Source organism: Siniperca chuatsi, linkage group LG15, assembly GCF_020085105.1.
Source record: "Siniperca chuatsi isolate FFG_IHB_CAS linkage group LG15, ASM2008510v1, whole genome shotgun sequence".
Taxonomy (NCBI): domain Eukaryota; kingdom Metazoa; phylum Chordata; class Actinopteri; order Centrarchiformes; family Sinipercidae; genus Siniperca; species Siniperca chuatsi.
The window spans coordinates 10989591-11017049 of NC_058056.1; the positions used below are offsets into that span (position 1 = coordinate 10989591).

At 42.2% G+C, this 27459-nt stretch overlaps 2 protein-coding genes across 5 annotated transcripts; one reads left to right on the top strand and one right to left on the bottom strand.

The window, feature by feature from the left end:
• Positions 1-1868: 1868 nt before the first annotated feature.
• tfb1m (transcription factor B1, mitochondrial) lies at positions 1869-26652 on the bottom strand. Of its 3 annotated transcripts, none has more exons than XM_044168017.1 (8): positions 26533-26652; positions 25315-25461; positions 24577-24728; positions 24264-24372; positions 24026-24177; positions 23621-23740; positions 3996-4123; positions 1869-2989 (listed from the first exon to the last, which is right to left on the bottom strand). In XM_044168017.1, the coding sequence occupies exons 2-8, from the start codon at positions 25448-25450 to the stop codon at positions 2719-2721; spliced, it is 1068 nt and encodes a 355-aa protein (XP_044023952.1). In that variant the 5' UTR covers positions 25451-25461; positions 26533-26652; the 3' UTR covers positions 1869-2718. The 3 variants fall into 3 exon arrangements, with proteins under 3 accessions (XP_044023952.1, XP_044023953.1, XP_044023954.1); XM_044168018.1 differs by having other exon boundaries at positions 26542-26560; XM_044168019.1 differs by lacking the exons at positions 1869-2989; positions 3996-4123 and adding an exon at positions 13805-14057.
• On the top strand, positions 10942-16370 carry LOC122862471 (claudin-20). Of its 2 annotated transcripts, none has more exons than XR_006374707.1 (2): positions 10942-11639; positions 14064-16370. XR_006374707.1 is itself a non-coding variant. In XM_044168021.1 (2 exons), exon 2 carries the CDS (start codon positions 12485-12487, stop codon positions 13214-13216), a length of 732 nt encoding a protein of 243 aa, XP_044023956.1. In that variant the 5' UTR covers positions 11400-11639; positions 12307-12484; the 3' UTR covers positions 13217-13220. The 2 variants fall into 2 exon arrangements, 1 of the variants encoding a protein (XP_044023956.1); XM_044168021.1 differs by lacking the exon at positions 14064-16370 and adding an exon at positions 12307-13220 and having other exon boundaries at positions 11400-11639.
• Positions 26653-27459: the final 807 nt, after the last annotated feature.

The following is a 27459-nucleotide window of genomic DNA, read 5'->3' on the forward strand; positions in this document are numbered from 1 at the left end:
AGTGTTTGGTTCGGTTCAGATCTGGTGTGATTTATCAGGTTACCATGCAATGACAGACAACTGTGTCAGTTTAATGGTTTGAAAACCATAAGGGTGGTGGGCTGAGGGTCATTCTTGATTTATGCTACTTTTTTTGCCAGAACAATTAACACGCATTTTGTTTGGGAATGATTGAAAATGTCAAAATAAAAAAAGTCCTCCAATCCCCTCTAACCTACCACCGCTTTGTCTGGACACATCTCAGCATCCCAGTTGTCAGACTACACAGCCTGCTACAACCAATGTGTTAACACGTGTAAAAACCATTGGTAAAAACGCAACAGTACATTGTACCAACACTATATTTCAGAGGGGCATAGTATACTTTTTACTTCACTACACTTATTTTAAAAGTTACTTTGCATATTCATATTTTAAACAAAACTATACAGCTGGTTTATACAAAACACATCTTATAAACATGACTCATCGATAATCAATTTTTTAAATATACATAAATAATGCATATATTTACTTAATTACTGATTCAAATGTACTTTTACTTTTGTAAAATGTTGAATGCAGGACTTGTACTTTTAACTGTATTGTTCACGTTGTAGTATTGATACTACACTCTACTTTCAAATAAGCATCTGAATAGCTCTCCCATTTTGAAAACAGTATTTCATGTACTCGCGTTATAGAAACTATATATGGGGTACTAATATTAACACACTTTCATAAGTCGTTTTAATTTGTGGGAGGGGGAAGTTAATCTTAAAAACACAAGATTAGGCTCCTCGGACTCAGCTAAAACAACGAATCTGACGTTGACATTTGACGTGAGGATGTACCGTTTTGACTCACCTGTAGCTGCAGGACTGGACTCGGTATCACGCACACTTGGGTAGCTAGGCCTCTTCTGGCTTTAAAATGAAATACGGTAAGCAGCTGAAGTGTTATTTGGAGGTCAGATGTGGTTGATAAGGCTTAAAGACATAAAGATATTGTACAAACAAACATCACCCTGTCATAACGGATGCGCAGGTGTAACTCATCAGTGGCTAATTACCTTCCCCTTGAGCGTGACGTCAGTTCTCACCCTCCAATCTCTTCCTACACATGCAGTAATCTTCCAAAATAAAAGCTTATCATAAACACAAAACCACATGTTTCTTTGTGGTCACTGAGCTATCTGGATAAGGCAAGGCAAGGCAATTTTATTTGTATAGCACATTTCAACAACAAGGCATTCCAAAGTGCTTTACATAAAAGCAACATAGGGCAATATAAAACGACATTTAAAAAAAAATATTTTCTATTTAACTTAGTTAAATAGAAATTAATCATTATTTGATTTAATAAAAGTCTTCAGCCTTGGTTTAAAAGAACAGAGTTGCAGCAGACCTGCAGTTTTCTGGGAGTTTGTTCCATATATATGGTGCATAAAAACTGAATGCTACTCCTCCATGTTTAGTTTTGACTCTGGGGACAGAAAGCAGACCTGTCCCAGATGACGTGAGAGGTCTGGATGGTTCATAACGTAGCAGAAGATCAGAAATGTACCTAAACCATTCGGTGCTTAATAAACTAACAGTAGTATTTTGAAATCAATTCTTTGACAGATAGAAAGCCAGTGTAAAGCCCTCAGAACAGGAGTGATGTGGATAACACATAGCATCGCAGCTGCCAACATGGCATACCTATCTGCCATGTAGATCTGATGAAATCCTGATTGTGGTTGGAGATTAACACCCACCAATCATCAAAACTGAATGCATTCTCCCTATGGCAAGTCAACCTTAGCATACCATCTGCCACACTGGCAGGCACCAGCCCTGCCATGTTCTGTTGGTGATAATCTGTTCTAGCATTCAAAGAGGAAAATATAAAACTTGTAACACCACTTTTATTGACATAAAACCTTCAATAACAACAACAAGGTTGGATGTATTTAGCATACATATCATAAATGCTGTATTTTGTACAAGAAGTGTAACAAATGTGTATGACATCAGTGCCTCCACTGACATTAAAAAAAACCCCAAAAACATCATAAGTCACTGGTTAGATTGATTGATTAAATTGATTAATTTGGATCATTTGCCTATCATGTTTTATTTATTTATTTAGTTTTAAATATAGGCATTAACAGTGGGTTTATCTTCCTTTAATACAATAAGACTTTCTGGAGCAGACAAATTCCCACCACTTTCCTCCTCCCTTTAAGCTCCATCTCCCAAGTGAGTAAGCAATACAGTACACAGTGGAAGGAAAAAATGGCCTGGATATGGTGCTGCCATGTTCCCATTTTCTAAATCACCCTGAAAACACTGACATTTCTTTCAGGTCCCACAGGACAAGCTGTTATGCAAGTTGGATCTGAAGGAAGAATTGGGACATAAAGAGATACTCTTAAAGAGCTACTGTGTGTAACTAGCATACTTTCTTTATTCTCCCAAAAACGCATAACTCTGCTTAGAGTTGTCCCATCCTGGAACAAGGTCTTGGAGCCGATCCAACCCACCCAGGATCTTTATATGCCTTGTGGTTCTTGTCTGTGACCCAGGATTTCATTTATACCACGTTCCCTATTGCTCCCTGGGTGCAGGGAAAAAACATTTTAAAAATGCATGCATATGCCAGGTGGAAATGTCAAGGCTAAGAGCAGTCTGTTGTTTCCCTGTGCTAACAGAGGCTATTAGTGGGCTTCTCTTGGTTTCCGTGCCTTTTTTTTTTTCAGCAGGGTTGTGGAGGTGCGCCGGTTGGCGTGCCTATAAATGTGTCCATTGGTTTGTTTCTTTGCCTGGCAAGGTGCTTCAGTCTGAGCTCCTCTCTGAACTCATAGCTGAGGAGACTGGGTTCATGAGTGCAGAGATGAGCGTAGGCATCTGCTAAAGCCCTGATCTGGGGTATGGTGAGTTCTGTTGGGCGTAGAGTGGGGTCCACATCTGCCTTCTGCATCATCTCCTGTGTCAGCTCAACACGACACGCCTCAGGGAACAACTTTCTGGGGGGGGGGTAGTGAAGAAATGATACAGTACATGATAAGCACAGATTTCCTACACTCAGGTCGCTTTGATATCTTAATGATCATGCAAGTTTAATGGCATGTAAAGTTCAAACAGAAAGAAATTATCCCTCAGCAATTATTTCAAATCTGTGAAGTTAATTGAAATCACACAAAGAGTTACAACTGCTCATGAATTGTTAATTTGTTCCACTGCCATGCTCCATAGTCAAGGGATGTAGATACTGACACAAACCTCACACAGACATAAACTTCTCTACCATAAGGCCGCTACAATTTTAATGTCCAATTTTCATTTATTTTGCTGACTCTCATCCTGAAAAGTTCTCTCTCAGAATATTCAAAACAGAGAAGTAGCCTTTTATTTTTAAAAGACATTTCCCTGCCTAAGATGTTCTCCTGTATTCTTTCTCTGCAGTTTGGTGAGCTATAGCCAATTCCACACACTCCACAGTACAGATGCTTTTTAGGCGCTTCAGCGCTGGTGCCTCCTCTCCAATTTGGTGCCACTGCCGCCAACCCACGGCAGTTACATAAAATATGCTGCCTCGTCTTCCTAAGCCACCTCAATGACTCATAATTGCTGCTCTCTTTCGCACAGCCAGTGTTCTTTTGTTATCCGGGCCTACTTACACTTTCCTAACAGGCATGGGGGTGGTGGGCAGCGTGCACATGCATGTGGGCGTGTGGGTTTGTAGCTAGTGGTTTAGAACAGAGCTCTGAGTGTGCTCTGATGTTCAGACTTGTTACTAGTTACAGAAAGCCTCGAAAGTTGTGTCTTTGTCAGAGTGGGGTGCTTGACAACGAAAAGCAAATCAAATCAAAAACCATTCTAATTAATGTCAAGACGAAGATGCTGCTGTCAGAAAACAGAGAATGAAAAATGTAGAGAGAGAATGATAGATGAGGATGAGACAAGATTAAAAGTAAAAAAGAGAGAGATAGATGCTTTACAAGCTACATCAGGTTGTTTAATTGTGCTTACTCTACTCCTTTATGGCAGTGCTTCCTGCGGAACTGGAAAACGTTCCTGGTGACTTTCTCCACCACCTTGAAGGGCTGCTGGATCTGGGGCTGAACCAGAGGGGTGAAGTGAACTACTCCCACATCCACCTAGACACACACACACACACACAAATGGAGACAAAAAGTGGTGAGAAAGAGCAGGTACGAGATAGAGCAGGTACGAGATAGGAGAATGCAAAATGTGGAGTAAAATGCTGGAGAGAAAGGTTGCCTGACAAATGGCGAGAGATACAAAGCTGGACAAAGAGAGGGAGAGAGAGGTAGAGGGATCAACACACTGGGATAAAAGAAAAGAGGAAAGGCAGAAAATAAGATGACGCAGCATGGCTGGCTGGCGAGCCGGTTCCAGTTGCCACAGTAACACCTGTGCGACGGACCATAGAAACTGAGCCTCTCTTTCTTTCCTGTCTCTTTTCCTGTCACTGCATCAATACTGAGTTTCTTACTGCCTATAAGCCGGACTCACTGTAGCATTTTTCTCTTCATCCCACTGTCTTTGTCTATCCGACTCTACCCTTTCCACTGAGCGTGAAACAAATGGAGCATGAACATATATGGATCTAGTGATGGGTACGTTAGCCAGCCACAGAGCTCATGTCCTGCTTTATGGGAGACTCGTTGGATACAGGTGCTATGACTACTTCTCTTATACCTGCTTTCAACTCCTTCTGAGAAAAAAAAAAAAACTACGCTGAGCTTTACAGCTGGTATACTAGCACCATTATATTTCACCATTTATTTATTTTTAGCTATTTAACTATTTCAACTGTCTATTCATGACTTTTAGCTAACTATTTTAACCATTTATGCATTATGGTGATTGAAGAGGGGTGGAACAGGTTGGCGGTTCAATTCATTGACCTCTCTAAAGTATTTGATACAGTTGATCACAAAATCCTACTCCACAAACTACACTCTATAGGAATAGAAAAGATAACTCGGACTGTTGTTGCTGATGGTACTCAGTCAAGCCATCTTACAATCAGAAATGGGTTGCCACAGGGATCTACTTAAAACTTAAAAGTCAAACTAGGTTTCTTGTACAGAATTATAGGATAACTGTCTTCTTCCAACCGTAAAACTATTGTGCAGTCAACCTTCATGTCTGTCCTTGACTATGGAGATGTTCTTTATTGTCATGCTGCCTCATAAACACTTCAGCAGTTAAAGCCTGTGTATCACAGTGCTTTACGCTTTATCACAAATTACAAATTTCGCACTCATCATTGTTCTCTGTATCACACGGCTGGATGGACTTCCTTACAGTCAAGAAGAAATAGCCATCTCATGTTATTCATCTATAAAGCTCTACTGTTGAAGCTTCCAAACTACCTCACTTCTCTTCTCTCGTTTAAAATGAGTAACTACAGTACACGATCCAGTAACTACCTAACCTTAGATATCCCTCATGTACGCACTAATGTTGACAGAACTGGTTTCAGGTACTATGCACCTTTTAAATGGAATGAACTGCAAACTGCCCTCTTACATTTCCCTTGGAGATTTTAAAGCTTTATCATCTAAAAGTTTTCAATGATTCTTGTAACTGTTTTAATTAATTACCTTATTTATTGTGTAGTTGTGTTTATTCTGTTTTTGTTTGTGTTCTTTTGAATGTTCTTGTTCTCAGGTCTCTCTTGGAAAAGATCTCAATCTCAATGAGACTGCCTGATTGAATAAAAATGTAATAAAATAAAAAAAAAATAAAAATGTCCTTAAGTGCTTTTTGGCTTTGAGTGCTTTTCAAGACTCTTTATATAGCAAGAAAAAAATTAACTAGTAAATAATAAATTAAATAAGTAGCTCACATGTCCATCTGAATGGAAAATAATTTGAGATCTGAAAGTGGAATAGGGTTTAAATGAAGGACATACAAGCTGTGAAGACATACATCAGAGAAGACAGATGTTGCATACTGTACATGCAGGTATGTAAATGAGGAGACAAAAGTTGTAAAGGACGGAAGCATGAAGTGCTTGAATGGGAATGTTACACAGCATGCTAACTTAACATTTAAAGGCAAGTCAAGCATGCAAAAAACACATACCCACAGACATGCTTCCCCCTCTTACTCATACAAACACATACACAGAGGTAAAATAAAAAGGACATCTAATTCAGCTGAGACTATATGCCCTGCGGAGCTCCTCGTGCATCCTCGAAGCTTGTATTTCTGGATTGTGTGACTCACTCTCATTCACAGCTGCCTTTTGTTTTCCTGGACTAGGGGCTGGCGTCGATAATTAGGGGAGGAAAACTCAAGTGGTCCAAGGACGCGCAGAGGATTTCTAATGAGCTGTTTAGATTCAACAACTCAGGTAGCGCTCAGGAGCACTTGTAAAACCGCAGCGCTATCTCTTATCAGATCTATAGATCCCTGTGTAGTCCAGAGATGCCTGGCTGCTGCTGAGCTTCCTGCTGCAGTGGCGTTTAATGGGACGGCGCTGTTGGAGACTGTTTGTCTCAACAGCCCTGAAGGCTAGGTGCAATAATAGTGCAGAGAAGGCTTCAAACTCCTGGACTCAGCATTAGATTGTTCGACATGGAGGAAGAAAGGAAGGATGTTATGAGATGAAGCTGTAAGTGCATGTACTGTAAATTTAATGTCGATTTTTATCATGTTTAACACAGTAACAGTGAATGATGACTTTGTGGTTTATTTGTAGTGTCAGTAATGGCCTTGGCTTCTTCTTGATAAGAGTTATTAATACACTAACCCATTTTAGTTCAGATGCATTTTAAATACAAAGGCCATGTGGCAGGTGTTGCCAAGGGCATTGAGAGCTGTGGGTGCATCATTTGGTTTAGAACAGAGGCTCGTATTATGAGAATCAATTCCTCCACCTGTCACATCAACATGTAAGGATTTTGGTCAGGAATTTATATCTGGATTGCGAAACGCTTCTATCAGTGCTTTGGTGTTGGAAGATCAGACCACCATCTGCTAGGAAGAAGCAATAAAAAAGGAATGCCTTTAATTACACTCTCTACTGGAATAATAAGGCCATTTATATTCCGCACTTCATGATTTAAGAGAGGAGCAAGGGGGAAAGTCGATATTGGGCCTATACAGGCAGCAGCATTTCAGCTATCCGCTTGTCCAAGTCACTTTGCTGCTATGATGTATGTATGGCCTTGCTACATGGTTTCACTAGGTAGCACCACAGGAATATATCCTGCTCCCTGCCATTAATCCTTCCCCTGATAACCTCAACATGCAAGGAAACTCCACCTTAAATCATGCGCCGTCACCTGGGTCCTACACTGAGGTGCTATGAACATGCCCTCACCCCCAGCCCTCCCCCCGAAACCCCTACAATACTTTGCATCTGCTGGGAGATTCTGAACTGGGGTAGCCTTATTGACCCGATCTGACAACCTTAATATCTCTCACCCCTCTCCCCTTTTCCTTACATGGGTGGCAGTAAGGATCATACATACAAAGCAGACAGAGACTGGAAATGCTTTGACGGTAATCAGTTCTAGTAGGCTTGAGCAAACCATCATATTTAGCAAGGAAAAACAAGTGAATCATTACCACTAATTTGGCCTCTACTCAAGCTCATGAAAATGCTTTGACTCTCAATCGGGCTAATTTGATCAGAGCTTTGTGTAACGAAGACATTTACATAGACTTTGAACCTGCTTCTCCCCTTATGTATGGTATACTAAATAATCTGATAAACCAACACCTTTCATTTCTACTGTAAAAAGGTCTTATATTGCTGATTCCCCTGGTAGAGCATTCGAAAAGGGCAAAATATGAGAGATCTCTATCTAAAAGTCACACGCCTGCTTTTGTCAACTCAAGACCTTTTCTGACCCACTTGAGTACAATAGTCCCACATCCATATTAACATATTTGTGTGTTACCATATTTCATGCGTTTGACCTTCCCAAAGCTCAGCAGAGAACTATTGCTCCAGCTCTGCCCTGTGATTCTCCAGCTCCCCTTCCCCCTTTTCCACCTCCGATGCCTCTTTCTTGGTCAGTTCTTGCCCAATGGCGTGTGAGCAGTAATTTGTCATGTCCCTCTAAGCGTAACCAAGTTGAGGTGGCAGAGACCCTGGGGCACCAGCCAATGTGCTACCTGAACCACCAACACTTACACACTTACATAATGGCAGGTTCTGAGAAAGAGCGGGGGGATGGAAGAAAGCTACATACAGCCAGAGACTACAAGAGAGAAAAGCTCACAGAGATCCTGCAACCAAAGGAGGAAGAGCTGCATTAATCATGACAATACCTTGAGAAGATGGAGGGAGACAGTGGAGGGAGACAGCCTCTCAGAGAGGAAAAGGCAGCAATCAATGCCGCGAAATATACTAGGCTGATGTTGCTTGAAGGGTTTAGGGAGGAAGGGCTTTGGCTTCCTGTGCAGGCAGCCCAGTGTACTTCCCATAAAATCGCCTATGCACGTACACAGGACATTCAAGATTGTAGTCCTACTCTTTGACAAGATCAGCTCCTTGGAGAGATGCTTTTGTCATAGAAAAGCTTGAACTTTGCCCAAAAATGGGAAATTTACTGGACCAGCGGAACAGAGATTGAGGACAACATGGGGAAAATAATTTTGATGGGATATTAAGTCATAAATGCCATTCCAGATTGTACACTTGGGAGTATTAATGGAGTAAGCTGAAGAGACTCATTAATCAAGCCAATGCCGGTAATTTTTGCAACATGTCACAAATGTTTTGCCTCGGACAGGTTTACACATATTATGTATGGTGAAACTGGGTCCGGGCCTTGCTCCACAACAAGATTGCACTGACAGCGACATCACAGCTATCACACGACACCTTGCATCTCTGCTGTGAACAAACCGGCTTTGCAAGACGATGAGCACAAAAACCAATTACGCAAGGGAGGACATAAAAGAGGAAAATGCAAATTGAACGATAAAAGCCCCTCATGTGGGCAAAAGGGAGTGTGGCTAGTCCGGCTGTGCCTCAGAGCTATGCTGCAGAAAGGCCAGAGAGCTCTGCTGTGAGGTGATAAAATAAAGGGGACCACGCTTATAATAGCCCGCAATATCTTCACACATCACAGCGTCACACATCTGCACTCACCGGGTGTATGTTAACTGCTTTTTGCTCTTCTCTCCTTCCATCTTTTTCTCTGCTTTTATCCACTCCCTCCATAATCTATTTATTTATTTATCTTACACCAGCATCAGCACTTAGGATCTCATCGGTTACAAGAAGACCAATCACACACACATGTCATACTGTAGTGTGTCTGTAGAAAACTGGAAAATTTCTCTTCCTGCTGCAGTGGTATCCTGCAAGGAGTTCTGAGAATGTAGTGTTGAAGGTCGACACCATCATCACACTGGAGGTAATGTGGTGTGCACCATCTCTGCATGCTGGCCAGATCTCATTTTAGGAAAGGGTCTCTTAAGGGTAGTTTAAGGGCAAAACAATGGTGGCTGGAGAAAGCCCTGGGCCATATTAAACAAACAGATCAATAGCTAAACAAATCAATTGCTATCAACCTATCTACACGTAATGGCAACACATCACTGTGGTCAATGCCTGGTCGTTTATAGGCAAAATAATTTCCCATAGCTGCCTTGTTTTTGCTGATTTGCCAATGCAGCAAAATAATAGCAACATATGCGTTTCCAAGGCTATCAGGCCTGTTAGTCCTGTCTGATTTTTTTCCCTCTCTCATTTTGTCCTCTTTGTCATTCATGAATAAAGGCTGTCCTAGCCACTCCCACCCTTGTTGTATGCCCTCTACAGAGAGGAGAGGAAAGACAGGCAAAGACGGGGTAGCAGCTGCGAGTTTTAGGCTCCTGCTGACTGATGCCTGATGAAGATGGTGCCCCAGGGAGGGTCAGTTTTGGCATGGTGGGTGGGGTACACATGCTCCTCTGGCCTCTGGACCAACACATAAACAAACAAAGCTTCTTATAAAACAAGTCTGACCAACTCATCTGGTCATAACGATAGCAGATTTTTCTTCTGTCTTAATTGAATTACCCTTCCCAGTTGTGTAGTGGGGCTATGTTTGGAAATCTTATCTAGATTTTGCATCTTGGCCATTTCTTATCTTTTAACAACAGCAGCATTATGATTACTGAGCAGCTTAATGCAAGAATGGGATGGATTTAATTTTAATTTGTTAGTTTACATTACACAGCAAGAGGAGTTTTCTCCATCCAGAGTAAAGTCTGAAGAGACAAATGACAGCCAACTATTACCTGTTTGAGCAACAAATACCATTCTGCAAAACTCCATGCATTCATATTAGGTGACAAATGTTGCCATTCTTTGAATTTAGTTAATTTTTTTGACATGATGGGAAGAAGGACATTAAATTCTGTAATACATTACATTATTACTGTTATTTTCACAAAATTCAAATCTCCAGATTTTCACAGGTAGCCTAAATATACTAAACTGTCTTTACTATGTAGCCTACTGTAGAAACTGTATAATTAACAATAACAACTTTTTAGCTTAATCACTAACAAGAGCGGTTTAGTAACAGATAGTTAACAATAAAGAAAGAAATCAAATACAAATTTTTAACTATGCCACCCTGCAATAATATGTCATAAACAGTTGTCATAGGGACTTTTTCTTTGGGGGAAAGTAGTTCTGATAAAAACTCAGAGAAGTCTGATTATTCCGCACAGTTGGGACTGTTTCTGGGGAGACACATTTCCACTGAAATTTGTAGCCTACAAATTACATTCACCTCCACTGGGGTGGCGGCAGAAATGACAGACATCGCAAACCCTATAAGCAAATAAAACCAAAGCTTTCTGCATAGACACCTCTACAGGTAGTCTAGGATGTGAAAATGTTTTTGTAATTTGGGTGAAATTACTCTTATAGCTTAAAGAAGTGCTTTTAGACATGGCTGCTAACCTAGCTAACTAGTTAATTAACCTAATGCTAATTAATTCTTTAGCTAGCATAACTCTCACTAAACTGCTTTTCCGGTGATAATTTGATTATTCCCGGTGGAATAATTAGGATTTGATATGGTCAATGACGTTATTCAGATTGAGACAATAAGAAACAAGTAGCTAATTAATTAAACGTAACAGTTCAGTATTTCTGAAAAGATGTAGAAAGGAAGGAGTAACTAATCCGTTACCAAAACGCGACTGTTTGAGTAACGGTTCGACCGTTGGTTGTTATGAAAAGAGGAGGTGACGGTAGTACAGTAGCAGTCGGGAGCAGTACAATGGGGTTTAGCCGTTCATAAAGTTGTTGTGAGGCAGAGACTGCTATTCTCCAGCACACACACACACACACACAGGCGCGCACACACAAACCGGCAAAGGAGAGAGAGAGAAAGCTAGAGAGAGAGAGCTAGAGAGAGAAAGAGAGAGAGAGAGACACAGCCAGAGCGCTACGGTTATTTCTCCCAGGCTGCGGCCAAGCCTGTGTGGTCTATAGAGCTGGGATGCCCTCTGATACACTGTTGCTAAGGAAATGGATGGCTTGAATGGATCCGTGGTCCGGGCTGAATTCTCCTCCTCGCCCCCTCATCTGCCTACTGGCTTTCAGTGTGTGACTCTGTGTGTTTACAGGAATCATTGCGAACAGCGTGACGCGTCAGCGCCAGCTCTGCACCAGCCGGGGTAAGGGATTATTTCAACATCGCTTTTTCCCCCTCCTTGGATCATAAAACAACAGCAAACAATTTGGCTGAGCTTCGAGATTATTAATTTAAAGCTGGAACGTCCTATTTATTTAGATGAGAAACACCACCATGCGCCGGCTATGAAGTCCGACAAAATAGTAATAAAAAAAAGAACTGGTACATTCACAAAGTTTGATTCTAGAGGCTGACTAAATTGAATAAACTGGTATTTTACCTGAAGATAACGTTGTGTAACTGCTAAAGCGGTAGGCTCCGTTTATTAGGTAAACAGCACTGAAATCAAAGTGATAGAATATACAGTATATGAGTGGGGTGAGGGCGCTGCAGCTTTAAGTCCACATAGCTATTGAGCATTGCAAATACCAAACTCATTTCTCCCTCTCCAATAACAGCTCTATGGGGCTCCGGTAAGGAGAAGGAAAAGGCAGCACATAGAAAATGCATACATGCACAACAACCCCCAGTGTTTTGCTTACCTACTGTATAGTCAGCCAGAGCCAGCTCTTATCGCTCGTGCTTCATGCTGCCCTTTGTTTCCAGCCAGTAAAGTCTGTGCTTGTGTGAGGTGACTGAGGGGAGAAAGAAGGAGGGAGTACGAGGGGACCCACTCAGTCCAATTTTTCATTTCCATCTCTCTCCTCCAGTCCAGTGAAGCCGCAGAGCTGAGGAACTGGGGATTTGACTGGCAGCTGGTACACCACCAAGGGAGGGGAGAGAGGCAGCTGGGCAGTGGGGTCGACGAGCCTGGCTGGTGCTGGGTGAATGCTGCCTGGCGAGGACAAGGGCTGAGGCGGCGGCAGCAGCATCAACTTGAAAAGGAGCATGGCATCCACGGGCATGCAGATATTTGGATTTGTCCTAGCGCTGTTGGGCATCATGGGTGCCATGGTGGCCACTCTGCTGCCCAACTGGAAGGTCAGCGCAGATGTGGGCTCCAACATCATCACAGCGATTTCCCAGATGCAGGGTCTGTGGATGGACTGCACATGGTACAGCACAGGCATGTTCAGTTGCACACTTAAGTATTCGGTGCTTTCACTACCTGCGTACTTGCAGACTGCCCGCACCACTATGGTGCTCTGCTGCGTACTGGCTGCCATGGGCCTTTGCCTTGCATCCCTGGGACTAAAATGCACACGTTGGGGAGGAGGACGGCGCTCCAAGCGGCACGCTGCAATTGCCAGCGGTGGCTGCTTTGTCGCTGCAGGCTTTCTGTGTCTGGTGCCTGCTTCCTGGTTTACCAACGAGGTCATCACCAACTTCCTGGACTCCAGTGTGCCCGAGAGCAATAAGTTTGAGCCTGGGGGTGCTGTGTACGTGGCCTTTGTTTCGGCAGGATTCCTCTTCATGGGGGGGTCCATCTTCTGTATGTCCTGCTCGGGGAAGAGGCATGGCCCCCAGGACCTGGTCCTGCTCCCTCCCCCTGACAAACTGCTGCTCCAGCAGCAGCAACAGCAACAGCTGCTCCAGCAGCAGCAGGAGCTCCAGCACCAGTACTGCTCTCTCTCCCCATTAGACAATAAGACTGGCTACAGCCTGCAGGACTACGTGTAATAAAGCAGCGCTGTGTACGCTACGGCTAAAGGGAGATGAGCCTGAGGGCAAACCATCAAGGCTTATGCTACACACTAGGCTCAACTCCAGATGAAGGTGGAGAAAAAATGAGAAAGGAGGGCAACAACTTTGAATTCATTTTCCCTTCTCCTCTATCTTGCTCTTCTCCCTTTTTCTGTTTTGCAAGCACAAGCAGTGGAGGTATTCCCTAAGCAGCGCCTTGGAACAAACAGTGTGAATGTGTAAGGAGCCAGGATATGGTGCTGCAGCACCGAAGGAAGCCGATAACCAAATGCAGACATCCTTCATCAGTAAATCACGGAAAGAGTTCCCCGAGGAATGGATTAAGCAAATAAGGAAGGCTTCCGTGTAGATTTTTTTTTCCCCTCGCCAAAGGTTTGAATTGAAAGAAAAAAAGCAATCATTTAGCTGCTATTTACAATCGTTTGGTAACCTCCCAGTTGACAAAATAGGCAATATAACGCCTGAGAGCATTAGGTGGAAACCCTTTCATAGCAAGCCATTGTAGTTTTTCGTATACTTATCCACTAGAATGCTACGTGGAATTGATTGAAATAAAATGGTAATATTTTTGTTAGCTACTAGAATGATGTTGATATTTTGCCTCCAAAGCATGCTGTGTGGAGCCTGTCTGTGTATTAATACAGCGGAATGCCTGGTAGAAGACTGAGACATAGCCACACAATGCCTGTGCCTGAAAAGCTGTAGAAACATTACCCTGCTGTAACTGTTCAAAGAGGACTGTCAGGAGGAGTAGATGTGGGCTGCTGGGCTGGATTTGAGACAGAAAATGAAGACTAACAGTTGCCTGCTTCTCTCTCTGCAGGTGGAAATATGAGAGAGATGGAGAGAAATTAATAGAAACAGATTCAATCCTTCAGCAGAGTGGACTATCTGATATGCTGTTTTTCTATTTCCATCCAGACAAAAACATATTGCCTGTAAGTAGCAGCTACCCATCCAAATCCATCTACCCATTCCTGCACGCCCTCAGACACGCACACCCACACACTTACTCATGCTCTTGTGTGTCTTTGTGTACACAGTAAACACTCAGACACGCCGGCTTTTTGCATGTGCTTTTCACTCCTGTCATCCTCCTCCACACTGCCAAACAGAATTTGGCATTCAAATATCTTTATTGTCTGGGGGTATGTGCATGTCAGTCAGTGATTTGAAGTTGTTTAGGGGGACATCTTTTTTTCTAGCCATGGCTCCGTAAGCTTTAAATCAGTGCTTCGGCTCACACTACTTTCACTAATCCCCTTTATTAGCCAGTGGCACGAGGCAGCATCCCTGTTACGTGGTCAGAGGTTTTGGAAAATGCTCTTCTTTGCTATGGTGTCTATGCCATGCAAGTAGTCTCAAAGGGATGAACAGATGTTTAATGGCAGAGAGGCAAAAAAAGTAGAAAAGGAGAGGCTTCGCGAGTCATGGTCGACTGGGTAGCTGTGTGGCAGGCAGCTAAAAAAGGTTTGAGTCATTCTCCATATGTGACTTGTTTTCCAAGTGCGTCAGCAGTGCGCATATGCTACCAGTCTGCACCTGCAGACGGTCTCCGTGTCTTAAATTGCAGCCACTTGACTATGTCAACATTCCACTTTTCCCTACCTGTCAGTCCCCCCCCCCAACTCCCTCTGTCCTGCTTGTGTCACATGTCACATGGATGTGATCGCTGACAAGAGAAAGCTGATGCATGTTGAAAGCATGGCCGCCCAACACACACACGCACACATAAACAAAACTCCCACCTACTTATATGTCAGTAGCACTGTTAAGCTTTCACACAGTCATGTTCCAGAGTGTGTCTACTTTTTTGCTGAAGGAAGGATATTGTTTTCGTGCTTGAGACAGGCCTTGGCAGTGATGTATAGAACTGCACATTCTCTCCTTCTCTCTCATAAACATGCAGCTTCCTGGGGGAGAGCAGATGGCTAAGCCCAGCTCGCCACCTGCAGGCTGCTGCCGGCACGCCATGGGCATCTCTGTGGGCACCACTGCCGGCCCTGGCAGACCTGTAGGGCCAGGTTTCTACCCCACCCCGACTTAGCCATCTTGCCCAGCACAGACTATAGCTGACAGAACTGGCCTCCTGACAATAACTCACTGCCCAGGCACCATAACCAATGCAATAAACAAAGTAAAGAATGTGCCATGTCATCAACTAATACTGACACGTTATGTGTTTTCGAGAATGTGCCAAATTGTCTCATGATGACACGTTTTAATACTATCTGGAGTTCTTTCTGTTAATTTTTTTATTGTGTTGTTTGTACATGAATTATACATTAGCAAATGTTTTATGGATTTGTGATTTGTTCTGCCAGACTTAGTCTCAAGTCAACTAGATACTTGTGTACAGCCCAGTGCAGCTTTTGAGGGTTATTTTAAATCCTCTTTATTTCTCCTTTCCCAAAGCACAGCAAGACTTCCCTGGGAATGAGTCTTTCATTGGAAAGACATGAGTGTGGTATTTTCTAAATGAAAAAAAAAGAAAGTATTTGTTTCAGGAATTCTGGTTCACTGTAAGTCTGTGACAACTGTACACAAGTATTTAGGCTTTTAAGGTGTTTGTTTTTACTGAGGGATCAGGACTCTGTCAGATTGTTTCAATATAAAATACAATATCTCATGTTCACACCATATCTTCTTTATAAGAAGACTACTCAGTGCACTTTTGCTTGTGTTACTTTACTTGACAGCAGTTTGTTTCAAATGGCTGAGCATTCCAAGCTCCCTGGACCAGTACAAATACATAACACAACTGGCACTCTGGGGAAAAAAGGGATATGATGATAGGATTCAGCAGGGAAACAGGAGCTAGAGATTTCTCTTTTTGTGGCTGTGCCGCTTGATCATCAGCACGCAATTTCATTAGCATATACATGGCCAGAGTGTAAAGTGACTAGGTCCTAAAAGTCTAAAGAGTTACAACTCTTCTGCATATACTGTACCAAGACATTGAGTTATCATTTTGATAATTGCAGCTTATTTTTGTGGATGCTTTAGCACTTCTTACTTTGCCAGAGCATATTTGTGATGAAGAACAGTTCACAAGTTCTGATACAGTTGTCTCAATGTGCTTGTGCAAGTAGTTCTATTTTTTACCAATAAAACTATTTTGTGAAAGCAACATGCCTACTGTATGTAGTCTGTTGTGTGCTTTTATGTGTGTGGCTGATAAGGGATAGCATTCATCTTCCTGCCAAATCTCCAGATTGATGGATAGTACAGGCTGTGCTGAGTGTAGGCAGGCAGGCTGCTCATACGCGGCACCCAGGAATACAGCAGTATCAGTCCAATTAAAATATGGATCCATAAAACATTACTAAGAAAAATAATAGATGAATGAGATAATAACAACACCTCTGGGAAGTTAGTGGAATGGCAGTTATCTCAGTTATCCGGTGTATCTGACACAGACTCATGAGTTTACTGTCAACACGTAGAGCAGCTGCTGATAATCATTAATGATGACCACAAATGAAAGATACACATACAGTAAGAGGTTGTGTATGAAAGACATTCACATGAGGGCCAACTACATGACATCTGCAATTTATCCCTAGCATGAATCTACACAGATGTATCTGCAACAAGCATTCCAGATCCTGTGTATGGGCGTAGTTGCAGCCCTACTGAGCTTATTTTCAGCTGTAAAATGTTCCGCTCAGTACTGTTCTTAGTTTTGATAGGAATAATTTTATTTAGTTATGAAAAATTGTGACTGTCTGTTAATGTTATTTGTTTATGTAAAATATCGGCTGATATATTGTTATTCAGAGATTTTAAACTCTCAAATAGTGATATCAGCACGCTTGTATCGGTTAGGCTTTAATCCATGAAATTAAGCAACTGGACACATGCAAATGCATCAACAAGAGAAGTGATCTATAAGAAAGACAATCTTAAATTTTCAACAAGTTTTTCTGGTTCCACAAGAACCTAACAATAAACAAGATGTAAAAAAAACTAAACATAAATGCAAAAACCACAACTTGCTGCATGAAGATGTCTTTAGCCCTGAGCAGAGCTTATTTAAAATCAGAATACTGTATAATATGTTCTTCAACTTTAATATCCATGTCATATAGCCTATACACTGCAGATGGAGGGCTTATTATATCGTTTCCAGAATCTTGGCTCTCATTACAGCTGATTGGAGCCTTGTTGATACCGACTGAGTGAAAATTCCTGAAACAAACATGGATTATTCAAATCTCTCTCTCTCCCCCTCTCTCTCTCCCTCTCCCTCTCTCTCTCTCTCCCTCTCTCTCTCCTTGGTTATGCAACAAGAGTGCAGATCAAATAACTACTCCTCTCGTGGGGAAACGCTAATAAGATCTGCTCCTCTGTGTATTTAACCTACATTTTCCATCAAAGGCTTTCACCCCGAGTTGCCGCTATGACAGATCGGGATTGCAAGCTTAGACGAGGGGAGGTGAGCGCTTGTCAATTTGAGGCAGGAGTTAATCATGCGCCAGGTTTTTCTTTGAACTTCCCCGCCATGTCAAAATTCACAGATTTTTTTTTATTGACCTTCTTGACTGGCAAATAACCTTTTCCAAAGATCAACTACGGAAAAAGAAATGTGGAAGACAATGAGGCGATGACAGCACACAAAGAGCGGTTAATGCACTCCACCATTCATGCTGGCAGACACGAAGAGCGAGACAGATATCAGAGCATGTTAAGGTGTCACGCCATCGCTCACCAAAACTCTATTAGCGATCAGCACATTGCTCAAAATACAGTGAGCACCCAAATCGCTCTAGTATGTCACCATACTTAATGTGCGGCTCTTTGTTTTGGACAGCCGTTATGCTCATGAAGGTTCATATTGGAGATATAATGCGGCCATCAACGCTGAGGGAGAATGACCTTCCTTTGTTGGAGCTGCTCTTCTTTGCTCCCAGTGAGGCTGGGGAATAATAGCAACGACCTTGGCCGAGCAGTTAACTGCTGAGAAAGGCAGTAAAAGCTGTGGAGATGACAAAAGGAGCGCTTGTAGGAAAACAATACACTCTGACAGTTCAAAGGAGGCCCTTTAATATTTCAGCTTGGAGCACGGGGCGGGGCACGTGGCTCGGAGGATTCGGTAAGCTGAAGGTGAGGGAGGCTAAATGGTTAAAAAGGTGTGGACACATCAGTTTTTCTGCAATCTATATATCCTGATGAAAACGATCACTGTAGAGATTAGTGTATTGTATTACAGAAGACTACAATGTATTAGTGAGAGCACAGAAAAACAATAAAAAGTTAAGGCAGGGGGATCCTGTCACACATGCACAGAAAGGTTGATACAATTGTCAGTTTTAGCTGAAACAATCAAACTATATATTTTTTTTTTTTTTTTTACAAAACTAATTCGACTATCCTTTTTTACAAAACCTGATGAACACATCCACTAAACCCAATATACACCTTCAGTCCCTTTAAAAAGCCGAAAATTAAGTCATGAAATCACAGTGCATGACGTTTAAATTAGAGCGTTCAAATAACCCTTCAAGTTAATAGCTTATAGATTGATGCCTCCCATTGTGGTGAGGCTTTTTTTCACCGACTTCATCAGTTATCAGTGTATCATAGCACCACTAGTGATTTACTTATTTGGAGCTGACCTTCTTTCCTTGGGACATAGCCAGGGTTTTTAGCATTATTCCTCAAAATACCTGCATATTCTCTCAGCGTGCTCACTAACTAAACAGAGCTGAATTTGCTAAACTCTGAGCGCTGACTCTGAGCGAACCCAGCACAGTTTCTTGTTAGGAGGAGCAATAGATCTCTGGAGAGGTTCATAAGCCAACCTCGGCATTTTGTTTAAGGAGAGAGGAGGAGGAGGCAGGTATTTTTAACTTTTCTTTACCTTGGGTCTGTGATGCATTGAGACCAAGCCTTCAGGCGTTTACCGCGCTGGCGCGAGTCATTGAAATAACTTTCCCCAATACTCTTGATATCGTGCTTGACCCCGTTTGCGAGGGAGGAATAGGCCTGGATGAATTGTGTGCCGGTGGAATGTGTGGTGGGAGGTGAGAAAGCAGAGCAGCCCCACTGAGTTTATTCTCACTCTTACTGTTGAGGTGAGAGCTGGGCACCTTCAGGTCACAGAGAAGATATCCATCACAGAGCCTGCCACTAGATTACAAGGGACTGAGGTGGGTCACACTCAACACTGAAACACCCTCTGAATTCAAAAGGACATTATTACTTTGATACTTGAAACAGCTGCTGACAGCTTAGCCATAGAAAAAAACCCCCAAGACATTAAAAATATCACTTTTTGAATGCAAAGGTGTACTGTACATATCAGCTGGATTTTTACTGCACAAGTCCAAACTCTCCCTGACACCTGACAGCCATTATGGATGTTCAATGCGGCATCAACAAATTTAATTTAGGCTCTGCTCATCTGGCCTGTGCTCCTGGTCGACGACTGAGTGCAAGGCGAACATCTGTAGGGCTCTCCTCCTGTGAGGCTCAGTGAGTTGGTGGGTGATGGCTGATGCAGCCATTACTCAGAGCAGGCTGACGACTGGCCCAGACAACCATCTGCTGGGGGTACGCCTCGCTCTCCTTTCAGATCGATCTCTGTCATGAATCTGTCTTTTAGCGCTCTGTAATCGCGTGGAAGAAGCTTTGCTGTTTTTACATCCTTTTCCAGCTTGTTTTATTCAACACATCACATCCAGACCCCATACAGTATAATTTCCTTTCCATCCTCTTAGAATCAATCCCCAGCTTTATTATTTTATTTCACTGTAGTTTTAGCCAGTTCCCAATGTTTCCTCTCCATCCATCTTTTATTTTTATTGTCTTCCCCCACCGAGTTATTCTATTTTTCCTCGTTCCCATTTTTTCTCTAACTCATTTTCTTTTACTGTTTTTTCCCCCACTTCTATCATTTAATATTTCCATCTTCTACTACCGCCTTCTCAATGCTTCCTTTCTTCCTCACTTTTTCTAATGAATAACACAGTTGTTAGCAAGATGTGGATCTCTGTAGGAGCTCTACAGAAGAGACAGCAGGTTGCTCGTGATGGAGCATCTATTGCACAACTTATAGATCTGCCTGTGATGGACAGAAGTTGATTTTAATCACATTCTGCCAAGGAAGCAGAGAGGCAGAGGAGGAGAGATGAGAACTGATGGAACTGGGTGACTGGAGGTCCGTGTTGAAGATGCAGATGCTTGATGGCAGCATGCACTCTAAAACTCCTTGACCCCTGACCAGAATACAAATTTGAAATGTGTATAATGATAATGCAACAGCAGAAAAGCACTTCCTATTCTCAGTTTACTTCCTTAAAGAGATCTTTTGGATATGTATAGCTGTGAATGACAGAAGCAATTTAAAGAGCACTCAATCTGTCTGTCTATATGAGAATTAACAGGAGGAGAGTGACTAATAAGGAAAGGGAGGCAGGTGTGATCTGCAGCAGGACAGACCTAGGGCACTCTGAGCCTGGGGGAACACCATCACAGCAGCCAATCGCCGCTCTCAGGAACCTTCAAGGATAGTCTCAGTCACTCAATGTGACACAAGAGAGGTGCAGTCCGGGGGCGAGAAGAACAAGACAGACAGATTAAACAGCGAGGATAAGAGCCTATCTACCCACGTCAACATGAGCCCCAGCAGCTGCTAATGTAAAATGGATTCAACATTTCCCTTCTCATTATCCCTTTAGCCTGCACTGGCCAGCTCCTATAGGTTTAAATCAACCGGCCAACCCCCCCCCCACCACTTTTAACTGAAGCTATTTTCTCATCACAGTTATTTGGAAAGGTTCAGTAATTACATTTATTTTTCTGTGGCTCTTTGTGACTTGCTGTTTGTTTGATTACACAGCATTAAACAACTTCAGATGTTTTTCACACTCCACTAATTGCCATATGCATAGTATAGCACCCACTGCTGTGCATTTTATCTGCTGTAGTGTAGGAGAGTTGTAATTGGTGATGTGGGGAGAGGAAATCTAAAACCACTGACCAACCAGTGACATTTTGTTTCCACAGAAATGTTCAGAAATATCTTATCAATAGATGACTGAGTGGACCTGTTCCAGGATAGCCATGACTAACTCACTTGCAGCAGAACAGAGAGCCTCGGGTTCAGACATGACAAAGACATGGCGAAAACAGACAAAAGAAGGCCCAGTTGTGCTTCAATTTGAACAAATCCCTCTTCATTAACACAATCAGTGATCCCAAAGCTTCAGTGGGAACATGATAATACCAACAATTAGACCACTGAGCCGATTTATTGGCTATTGGTATGAGGCACAGTCACACACACTCCCTGAAAAAGCACGCACATGTTGCAATAACCGAGAGAGACGGACAGAAAGAGAGGGAGAGACTTATATTTGGAAGCTTTACTCCCCCGTTCTAATTAACTTCTACCCACAAATGAGGGTATTTAGCCATTATCATTTCTAAAAAGGTGCTCTGCTTTTTCACTTGAGCACTACACTGTAAGCAGTGTATCAACACCCAAGACAGTATCCATTAGAACTTGACAATATATAGTTCAGTTTTATAGACAAACCACTACTTTAGCTAGAAGTCAAGTAATATTTCTGTGTGTCACAACCTCAATCCCTCCTCCTGCCAGCCTTTGATGTTGTCCCGTAAATCAGGCAGGACATTTTTATCGTTCATGCAATTCTGTGTAATTACTCTGGTGTGCACCAGTAAACAATGCAGAGCCATAGAGTTTTTTATGAATTATACTACATGACATACTAGTAAAAAGGGGCCAGCACAATGCAGAGAGTAACATAACATTAATATACTCTATGTGCTCTCTGATCTTTTATAGGACACCAGCTGCAAGAGGCCTGCTCATCAAACAGCCATCATCTCTCCTAATGATATCAGTTCGACCAAGTGCCCATTAAAACATTTAGTGGGGATAGATTGGCCTGCGTAGGCATGTGGGAGGCGATGATTCATCTGCAGTGCATGCATGCGCATGCAGTTTGAGTCCACTCTGTTCACATTTATACATACCAGACCATACATGCATGCATGTGAACACACATGCATGCATGTGAACACGCATGCATGCACCGCACATGTGTACACATTTACAGCACAGACAAGCATGATGAAATCCATTAAGCTACAGTTTGACATACACACAAAAATAAGACACAAAAAAAGCACAGAAAGGCAGCAGAGTTTGATTAAATAATCATTGGGAGCCATCTCTTCTAAGAGAATGAACAATCAGCACTGGTCCCATTCACTCTGCTGCATTTTACTCCACACAGGAGATTAAATATTTACCAATAGTGGGTCTCCTAAAGAGCCAAAACATCTTCAAGGGACCAACAGCCCATCTCTGACATCAACCTAACACCTATCCTTTAATTCAGGAAAAGAAAAACATGGTTTCATTTGTACAAAGATGTAAGAGAACTCCTGAGTCTTCCGAAAGACTCTCAGCAGAGCTGTCTATTAGCCAACACTGATATTTCAAATTTTAAAGCAGTACATTTATTTTTTTATGCGCCCCCTAGTCCTACTATAAATCCTTACCGTGGGAAAAAAAACCCCAAAAACCCTTGCATTCTCATGTTACGTAAGAGTGAACGCCTTTCTTTCGGCACTGATACACGCACATGGGCTGAAAGACGCAGAGAGAGAACTTGGTCCCAAAAAAGAACTAGGCCCTCATTACAAAGCGCAGTGTGATCGTGCCACATCTCCAATACCCACCAGGCATCATTACAACCTAGAAAGGGTCCAAAGACAACACTGATTCAACACAGTCCTAATGAAGCCTTAAAGCAAGAAGAGTGATGGAGGGATGAGTGATGGTGACATGATGAGGGACTCTGACGGGAACATGGGACCAGATGAGGAGCAGAAATTAGGAGATGTGAGGAGATCCCACTGTTATCCTATAGTAGGGTAAGAACTGAATAAGAATAGTAATGTGTCCCATCTGCCTTGTCCTGACAGCCACTATTTCAGTACTGGTGCTTAAGGTTGAAATCAACACTAAACTTTAGCATAATTATGCTGAATGTGTTCTGAAAGTTGAAATCCTATTAAAGCATCACCAGAGGGTGTACATGCGTGGATTTGAATATGTGGGCAAGCAAGAGGGAAGAGGAAGATCTGGAATAGACAGTAATAGCATAGCTCTTGTCAGTACACTACAAAAGTCAGCATTAAATAAAATTCAAATGGTCGCCCACATGTCGAACAGAAACCCAGTCTGATTGTCTGGTTTATAAAAGTGGTCCCCGGAACAAAATTATGAACTATTTCTTTTTTGACAAATACACTTTTAACACACTGCCTGATTGTTTATTTTAATTTGACATGATAGTATTAAATTGTGAGATATTAAGTATTATCAAAGTTAAATCCCACCTCTGGTTTAGGGACGAAGGCCCGTCCTGGGATGGTGAAGCAGTTGCGGACTGTGCAGAGATACTGAGCCATAATGGACAGACGGCTCCTCTGTTTGCTGCTTGTGCTGGCTGTCAACCTCTGGACGGAGAGGACAACTACTAAAAATTAGTGATACATATTCAGCAAGACCAGGTTAATTGTTGAGCTCATATAATGTTGCTTTTAGTAGTAACCAAACATGCCTGATAAACATATTACAAAAAAAAAAACCCACACAAAAACTGGAACAAAAAATAGTATTTAAGCGTATCCTAATTATGTTTTTAGGGGTTAATAAAAGAAAAAAAATAAAGCAAATATCATTAAATCCTACTCTGACAAATTTTACGCCTTGAAAACAGACATGCAGCAGTGTTCACCCACCTCTGCGACCTCTTTCTGGAAAGTGAGTGTGAGTCGGGTGCGTCCGTAGACGAAGGGCCCTGTTCTGTTGGCTATGTCCTCCAGCCACTTAATGATGAGGTGGGTTGAGACATTGAATGGGAGATTCCCTATGATGTGAAGTTTTGGTGGATCTGTGGAGCCACGCATACACCTTTTAAGCTCCATGGATTTACTACACGTGACCACCGTAACAGCTTTCATAGTTTCATATGCTCACCTTCCTCCCATGGCTTGGAGATATTTACTGGGAATCCTCGGTCCATTCTGTAGGTGAGTATGTCACCGTGGACAATCCTCAGCCTCCCTGGTGCTGCCTCAGACAACAGCTGTGGAAATGGATGTGATATGACATGAGAAAAATGAAAAGGTGTTCAGAAAAACTAAATAATCATCAGTCACTCTGCAGGTGGCTAACGATTCTGCAGTTGAAAATAGAGTAACTGGTCTCATGCAACTGATGAAGAAGAAGGTATTCAATGACCTTGATAACATTGTGCATAAGCCAGTATCATTGTGGCTGCTCAGTTTACCTTCAGCCCTGGGATGAAGCGCGTATCTTTCTCCACCACAAGCAGGTCCGCCGCCCCGGAATTGAGGATGGAGCGGGTGAGACCCCCGGGACCAGGACCCACCTCGCACACATGGGCATCCCTCAAACTGCCTGCCTGACGCACTATTTTGTCTGCAAAGATGGAGATGGATGACCAACTCAATATTGTGTGTGTGTGTGTGTGTGTCTGTGTTTAATTAATATTTTTGCATACAATCTGTGAATTACGTACTAACTTTGTTCAATTCATGCATCATATAAATTACGCCACACTCTCCAATCAAATGTCTTCATCAGAGTCTCTGGTATCTAAATTGAGATTAATATTGTGTGATGTTGCAATACCTGTTTGCCTGTGTGTGATGACGATGAGATGCATTAATCTAACAGTCACCTTGTCCAAGGACAAGAGAGCAGATCAGACCTGCACTGCATCACTGATAATTATATTAAGGCTCAAGCTCTGCAAGGGCTGCAAACAACTGACTCGGTCCATTCACATTAGCAGGAGATCTACTCAACCTCACCCATACAGAAAAGCCTGTCGGTTGCAATGCCTTGAAACAAGGCTATGTGGAGCTGTGCAATCAAGTGCACTGAAAAGAACACACCAGTGTGCCTTCAATGTAGACATAGTAACAAAGAACAGGAGCCAGCAGGTATTGGTGCACTGCAGATAGAGCGAAAGAAATAGAAAGAGAGAGGGAGGCAGACTAACCTGTGAGCCTCAAGTCCAACAGAAAGTTCTGGGACAGCTGTTTCTCAGCTCGCAGGTTGTACAGCTTGATAAGCTCACCTACAGTAGGCAAGGGAGGCAGACGGAAAGACGCCAGTTTCCCTGAGGCAGCCATCATTCAGGTGAACACTGTGACAAACACGCAAACGGTGTGAGAAACTATGATTGATCAGCTTCCTCAGCAGCAAAGCCATTCAGAAGTTGAGAGGCATAAATGTCTAAAAATACTGAAAAGGGCAACATGTATCATCATCAATGGTAATAATAACCTGTCAGTAATGGTAACTTAATCTAAAGTTGTTATGAAAGCTATGTTAAGTCAGGAGTGACCTTCAGAATTGCAGACACTGAAAGATAATGTTACAGTTGAGTATTTTGTTATTTTAGTATGTCCTTTTACAATCGTGATTCTGCAAAGTGATTGAGTGGGCTTTATTTTAACCTTTAAATAAAAAAAGGGTATAAATTAATGTTTTCCCACAAATATTGTAAACACACAGTATGCAGAACAGACAGTATTAATATATGACTTCCTGTCTATTCTGGCAAATTGTTATCAATTCCATGTACTTCTTTATCAGGTAATGGGATTGATTTCCAATGTCTAGCCTTAAACTGAGATGTTAGTGCTTGAAAACGGACTGTGTGTGTCTTATAATACGATCTCGTGCACCATCTAGTGGTGTTATAAACCGAATAAAACTAAATGACCAATAATAAGGCACAACACACAGGAGAACTATTCTGAAAACACATTTTGAAAACACGTACAGATATGAGATTTTTTACATTTTAACTGCTGGTATCAGTCTGTGTAATTAGAAGTAAAAAAATTAGCATAATTCCGATTTGTGCACTATTACACTTAAGTCAAATTAGCTGAAAAATACATTAACAATAAAAATATATCAGCAGCAAGTCGAAATGACAGGGACATGCAATCCAGCCATTTAAAACTGAACAATTCACTTTAAACTCTTGTTGACATTACACTGAGATGTGACACTCTGACACAGTTCTTAGCATTTGCAGCTAACGTTAGCCTTTAGTCCAAATGCCTTTAGCAGAGCAAGGGGTAAAAGACCCTGAATTTAGACGGAACACTTAATATTAGCTTATGAAAACCGACATAAGAGTGAGAACGAACTACAAACAACACAATGAGCACACAATGCTGAAAATACACAAGAGTTTACCCACGTTTCTCACCAGTGTCGTTTTCCTCTCTTACATGTCCGCATTCGTCATTAATTGACGTCCAAGTATCCAATTAGCTTGTGAGAATGGAAACATCGACTAATCAAATGGAAGTAGGCGGGATTTTACGTTACCCTTGAAAAGCAGTTCATTGTTGGTGTAATGATGCGTCATAGCCAAGAGAGGGCGACAATTCAATGATGATGATGTACTGCATATATTTACATTACAACAAAAAGCAGTATTGGTTGATGTAGTCCTTGAATACCAAATCATAGCGTCATTATTTACGCTCATGATGTTTCTTCTATCAATGCAACCTTAAAGCATCCATGTGAAAAACAAGGATTTTACACGGCTTGAAGAGAGCTGCCTTCTTCTGACTGAAGAGCTCCGCTGTAAATTCTGCTTTACACCCACACTGCATGAACAAAATGAACAAGAATACAGCTATTATTTAATAGTATCTAACGCAGACATTTATAAGAGGGAAGAAACAAGGTCATTATTAAGCATGAGTCCAACTCAGGCTTGTAAACACACAATATCCCCTGGTTCCACTGTCATTATTAGACTGTAAATTGAGCTTTCGACATCTCCATAATGTTGAACAAATAGAAACATCTCACCCTAAACTGATGAGCAGTCAGCATGCCTATAGTCCACTGCAGGGCAGAAATTCATTGCCTAAGTGTTTTGTCATGCTGGATGATGCACAGCTGTTGTTTGGAATGAACCCCGTGGCCCTGTGGCCTCCTGGCTCTGCTCACTACCAATGCTGGGTCACGGGTGTCAGAGCTTGAGATGGAAATACCCTTCCCCTCCAGGGTTTGGCAGATGAGTGGCAGCTCTGACTCCTGCTGTGGCTGACCTTGGGAGAGCACTTCAGACCCTGAAGGGGGGAGAAAGAAAAACCCTGGTGGTGGTGGG